At 35.3% G+C, this 6,000-nt stretch overlaps 1 protein-coding gene across 2 annotated transcripts in view; it reads right to left on the bottom strand.

The window, feature by feature from the left end:
• Positions 1-808: 808 nt before the first annotated feature.
• ilrun (inflammation and lipid regulator with UBA-like and NBR1-like domains) overlaps positions 809-6,000 on the bottom strand; it is a 77,242-nt gene continuing 72,050 nt past the window's right edge. Inside the window, exon 5 of one of the 2 annotated variants that reach the window (XM_043716932.2) lies at positions 809-3,758. In XM_043716932.2, the coding sequence (XP_043572867.1) occupies positions 3,633-3,758 (126 nt within the window). In that variant the 3' untranslated portion in view covers positions 809-3,632. The remainder of the gene's footprint in view (positions 3,759-6,000) is intronic. The other variant, XM_043716941.2, reaches the window with a different exon arrangement.

The following is a 6,000-nucleotide window of genomic DNA, read 5'->3' as shown; positions in this document are numbered from 1 at the left end:
GTGCAGTTGTCACATTTTTCATCAAAAATGATGAATCATATTAAGGTTTATGACAGCGTGATTCAAAATGAAATTTGAACGTAGTAGTAAGAAACATATCCATATACAAATCATGTCCAAAGTGTGATTCAAAAATGTCAACAGGTAAAATTCATTAGATTTTGATATTATTGGGTGTGGAAGTTATGAAGAAAACCAGTACACTTGTAATAACCAGAAACTACTGTTACTATTTTAGTTTTTCCATGGTGACTAAATTGAAATATAAAAATCTAATAATCACAGTCAACCAACAAAATACAAGAGGTGCAGCAACATATTGGCCCCTAACAGGTCATCCATTTGAACCTCAATCTAAATTGCATGGCTGATAATTTTTTGTAAGGTGTGTTTAATATTAACATGTAATTTTAGTGTCATTATTCAAGTGAAGGAGATATGGTATTGGCATGAATTCTGGAGAAGGTGCATGCTATTCAAGGAGGACGCACTTCATCCAAGCCAGAGCAAATTAATGGTGAACATCAATAATTATAGCAATGAAGATCATTTGTATTCAAGAAAGAGATAGACAAAGCAACAAATCAGAACAAGTTAGATGGCTAGAATTAGAAAAAGGCAAACATACAAATAAAAGGAAGTATTTAGAATAAGGAGGAAATATAAATTATTTAGCTATAAGGTACAAAAATAGAAATAGCTAGACAATCTGACTTCATCTCTAGATGGTAACAGTTAATGTTGCAAGTCCAGTAACCCTTGAAGTTGCATTTCTCCATCATTGGATGCTGGAAAACTAAAACAAAAACACAGTTCAGTGCTTTTATTAAAGCTTTAAGATGTTGGCTTCAACAAAAGAAAACTGGGAATTAAAAAATTACGCCACAGGAAGTTATTCTTTGAATATAACCACCAGAAATTCAACTTCTGAGAAAAAGTAGGAAAATAAACAGATTCTGGTTTACAATATTATTAGGAGAGACAGAGTAAGTCTGTTTTGAGCAAGGAAGGAATACATGGAATGAGAATTTTCACAAAGGTGCTTCTCTTCTAGAACAGTAACAAAATGTTCCAGTCACTAGTGTTCATGATCAAAGATTTTAAAAACGTAGCACATCCTAAGCTATCCAATAACAGACAGATCAATAGGAGTTTCTTTGAGATTGGAAAATGCAAAATAACCGAACATTAAAAGGACATTTTAGTGTTTCAAAATGCCATAGAGTAAGATGTTGGCAATTAAAAGTCACAAGGAAATATATATAGCCATAGTAAAACTAAGCAATTTAAATATGGGAGAGATCAAGAAAGCAAGGCAGGAGTATGACACCACAATCTCAGTATTCAAAATACACTCCATTTTTTACAAATATACAAGCAAATGAATCATTACATTAGATTGAAAATCAAGAGGTGAAAGCAGTGAATCAGGATTGATGTAAATTCAACAAGTTACTTCAGTGCTGTCAAAAGAGGACTTTGTGGTATAGATAAATTCTGTATTTAGATATTATAATAAACATGAAAGTTTGGCAAATTACAAGACAGGACGCTCATTGTGTGGATACAGGCATCCTAATCTTGATCCTAAAGGAAAACAGCAAACACATTTTAGAGGTCTTATTAATTATATTACAGAATTCCATTGGAAATATGTAGCAGAGCACTGACATGAATAGTACAGTATATACTTTCAAATGTTGAGACTGCATTTATTCAAGCAAAGTCAGACTTCTCACTTTAATGTCTACGGTAAGAAAGAAAAAATGGGAAGCTTTAAAGGTGAAGTTACTAAATATCAAGATGAACAAAATTAATTAGGAACCATCAACATTGATTTCAGTGAGCACATTTGACAAACTTCATGGAGGTCTTCAGACAAATCAAATACGGCAAATGGGGTAAATGTAATAGATGAATTCTCCACATTCAGAAAGCCTTCGACAAATTACCACAACACAGGATTATTGATGGTTTAAGGCAATGGAATGAGGGTAATAATAGCAATGCGGATTAAAAGCTACTATAAAGGAGGAAAGACCAGTTTCTCAGTCATTGGGGAGCGTACAACAGCATTAAGTTCTGGGATTATTGTTGACTGTTGCATGCGTATGAGTTGAATGCACAGCCATGTTGTTGCATAAGGTAATGACTCTGAGAAAGTTAATGCAGGACACTGCATTAAGCTCCACCCAATTTGGTAATGACACACAGTCATAATGGAGAATGGTAAGCAAGAATTAGGTCCCAATCGAGACAAACATCTTTACCTCCTGATAACCTTTGTAATGCTGCCTACTTCATTAATTTTATTTGCAGTTTTTGCTAATATGCAATAAATAGCACTGCATTGTTAAGACTCTGTATAGGTTTATCCTCTAGCACTATCAGTCATATATCATGGATTACTAATTAAAAAAGGTTCTTAGATTAAGTTTTCAAAGAGGACTGAGCAGAAGTCTGTGCTGTAGTGGTAGTGTCCCTGCCTCTGAGCCAGAGGCCTGGGTTCAAATGCCAAAAAAAGGCTAAGATGTCTGTTGGTTTTCTTATAAAATTCTGAACAAAGGAGATTATTAAAATTAAATGCCCGATCAAATCAAAATCAATGTTAATAAATTATATTCTGGTTCTATCAGCTGCATTATTTTCCAGGATTCTAGAACAATGCAAATAAGACTAAACGCAAAATAGTTAGAAGGAAAATTTTACACAGGATATTGTGCATTTATGGAATTTGAGTAAAGACCATTATTTATTAAATAAATGTTTGAAGATCAAATCTGATGTCAGACAGGAATATAAAATATGAATGCAAAAGTGGATAGATTCTGTAGTTTTGATCTGCTTCAAGCTATTTTCTATTATAGATAAGATGATCATATAGGCTTACTACACAAATAAGGGAATAATGGGTAAATCTCTCCCACACTAGAACCAGAAGCTATGTTGAAAAGGGTGGAATTTCAAATCCATTAGAATCTTGGCACAGGAAATACATTTTCTCGACTCCCATAAATATTAGTATATATAATGGTGTATTCTTGATGTTCATTACATGTATTTGTTCTGTTTGGCATATACAGCTAGTAATGTCAGGAGATTCAAGGTTAGTGATACTCAATGTTGGATTAGTGCCAACTGGATCATTGTTACTCAACTGAGGATGAACATATTACGTAAATTGAATATCCAACATGCATTTCATTTCCTGCCATTTTCCATTTATTTCAGTCTTGAACTCCAGCTGATTAGCTCTTCCCTCCATGACTCACCCATTTCTTTCATTCCCTCCCTTCTAGTTCTCTACTACTCTCCCTCAACCCTCCTTTCAAACTCATGCTACATTTCCTGTTCCTCAACTTTATGCTTAGTGCAAACCTGTACAGCTTCACTTTTTGGTAGAATTCATACCATTTTAGATCTCTGTACAAACTTCATGTAGAACAAAATTGATAGGCAATACAATATTTGTTTATTCCATGCTTTATGTTCTTAAAGGCTTCATGTAGCTTATTGTACAGAAATAGGCAAGACAGAGTTGGCTGATGTTGCTTTAATACTAATGCATTTTGCCAAACTGGTGCAGGATCCAGGTTTGCGTCTGTGCTCGACAAGCATAGCCAAGCGCTGGGTTAAATGTTTAGTTTTTCCAAAGATTTGCAATCTACATCACTTGGTTCACTTTCGAGTTCCTCCTCCAGAGCACCATTGGTACACTGGAAATAGGTCACATCCATGGTCTTGCAGCTGGGTTCAATCTATGTTTTAAAAAAAAACAAAGTAATTGCCATTAAATTTTGTGAAATGCTTCAAGAAACAGAATACCAGAAACCAAAATCTTATTAGTCATGCAATAAACAATAAAATCATTTTGAGTATCTTTGAATTTGAAGTTTGATTAGAGGGGAGAGTTTGTCAATTTTGTTTGATACTGGAGTATAATTTCAAAGATGAAAGGTGTTTACAATACAATAACTGGGAGCTGCCTTTTCCACAACAAGTAATAAATAACTAATTAGTTTGTCTGCATTCTATACTGGAAACACCTTTGGTTTCCTTTAGCATACTAATAGAAAGAGCTATTGAAAATATCTTTTGGCAGAATAGCTTTACAAAACTGGACATGGAACTTAGAAACAAAGCATTGGAGACAAATGCTGCTCAAAAGGTTATTAACAAGACAGGAAATTGCAGGAAGAAAGGTATGTCCCAGGTCACAGGACAGTAAGTCACGAAATTTGGTCTTTAAACCATGCTAGTTACCTTGTCAACCTGTGAAATACATTTAATATTTCACACATATTACACCGGTCTTGCACACAGGAGGTGAAAAGTCGATGTGATTCAGAACTAAACCTAAAATTAGTGGACACAGCCTTAGAATTAGAGGGGGTAAATTCAGAACAGAAATGCAGAGACATTTCTTCAGCCAGAGAGTGGTGGGCCTGTGGAATTCATTGCCACAGAGTGCAGTGGAGGCTGGGACGCTAAATGTCTTCAAGGCAGAAATTGATAAATTCTTGATGTCACAAGGAATTAAGGGCTACGGGGAGAATGCGGGTAAGTGGAGTTGAAATGCCCTCAGCCATGATTGAATGGCGGAGTGAACTCGATGGGCCAAATTGCCTTACTTCCGCTCCTATGTCTTATGCTTAAATTGACAGCTCAATTTTACAGATATTGGGGAAACACGCAAGCAGAATTATAAAATAAAATACCAGATCAGAAAGCAGATACAAGATTATTTTAAGCAAGTAATTTGAGTGAATTAACTGATTACACCTGTGAAAATGTGCATCAAAATCAAAACTTTAAATTATTAGGGACTTTTGTCATTTATATGGTACCTATCATTGGAAACTAGGGTGCTTTTAAATTTCAATTCTTCTTGTGTACCAAAGTACCCTGATATAACAGCTCCTGCCCTGCAACTAACATTGCCTGAGCATAAACAAATTTCAAGGAAATTAAAAAAAAGGTGCAAGAAAGGTGAGAAGAATCACCAGGATTCTAGAGGTTACAATGGTTCATTGAATTGTCAAAAAATTATCTAGCGTTATTAGCACATCACCAATGCAGTGTTTGGGAAATTAAGAAGTTTTATTCTTGTAAAAATGAAAATGGGAGCTGGAAACTGTTATCCTTACGTCATGAGCAACAGTCCGGTTTCCACTGGCTAAAAGGATTCACATGGGTGATCAAAGATAAACTACCAGTCTCTGGAAATATGGTATATATCAAAATAGTATCGGAGTCCTCGCCAGCAATCATCATAGAGGGCGATGTTTTGAGGGAACCGTTTTCTTCAACTGGAAGCTGGACCAGAAGGAATTGAGAGAAAACCCAGGGTGAATTCCTTCCCAAACACTTGTGTGCTATTTATCATATCTAAACTGTTGCTTCTTAACCAACTGGAAATATCTGACAATTGGTCATTTGCCCACGTTAATTGTGGTAAGAAAGCCCTAAAATCTAATACCGTGGAATATTGGAAGGTAGCAACATTGAATTTAGATTCTAATGCTAATCAAAATTTAGTAGAGAAAACACATGGAACAATTTTAAATCGTGCAAAAACAGACTTCCTAAAAAAAGTTTCACAAGTAATTAATTCATGGGATGTGGGCATCACTGGCTAGGCCAGCATTTATCACCCATCTCTAATTGCCCAGAAGGCAGTTATCGGTCTTCTACATTGCTGTGCTTGTGGAGTCAAAGTGTAGGCCAGATCAGGTAAGCACAATAGTTTCCTTCCCTAAAGGACATTAGTGAACCAGTTGGGCTTTTTTGGATAATCAACAATGGCTGAATTATATTAGACTCCAAATTCCTGATATTTATTGACTTCAAATTTCACTGTTTCTCCAGCACATTACCAGAGTCTCTGGATTAGTTGGCTAACAAGAATGCTACCATGGCATCACCCCCTCTCAAACTAATTTCCTATCTGAAGCAAGTTTACATTTATGTGGTGCCTTTAGCAATTACAAGATATTGTTT

The sequence above is a fragment of the Chiloscyllium plagiosum genome, unplaced genomic scaffold, assembly GCF_037043375.1.
Source record: "Chiloscyllium plagiosum isolate Xiang-an unplaced genomic scaffold, Cpla_swu_hap1 HiC_scaffold_26, whole genome shotgun sequence".
NCBI lineage: Eukaryota > Metazoa > Chordata > Chondrichthyes > Orectolobiformes > Hemiscylliidae > Chiloscyllium > Chiloscyllium plagiosum.
This window is presented reverse-complemented; position numbering and strand designations above follow the sequence as displayed.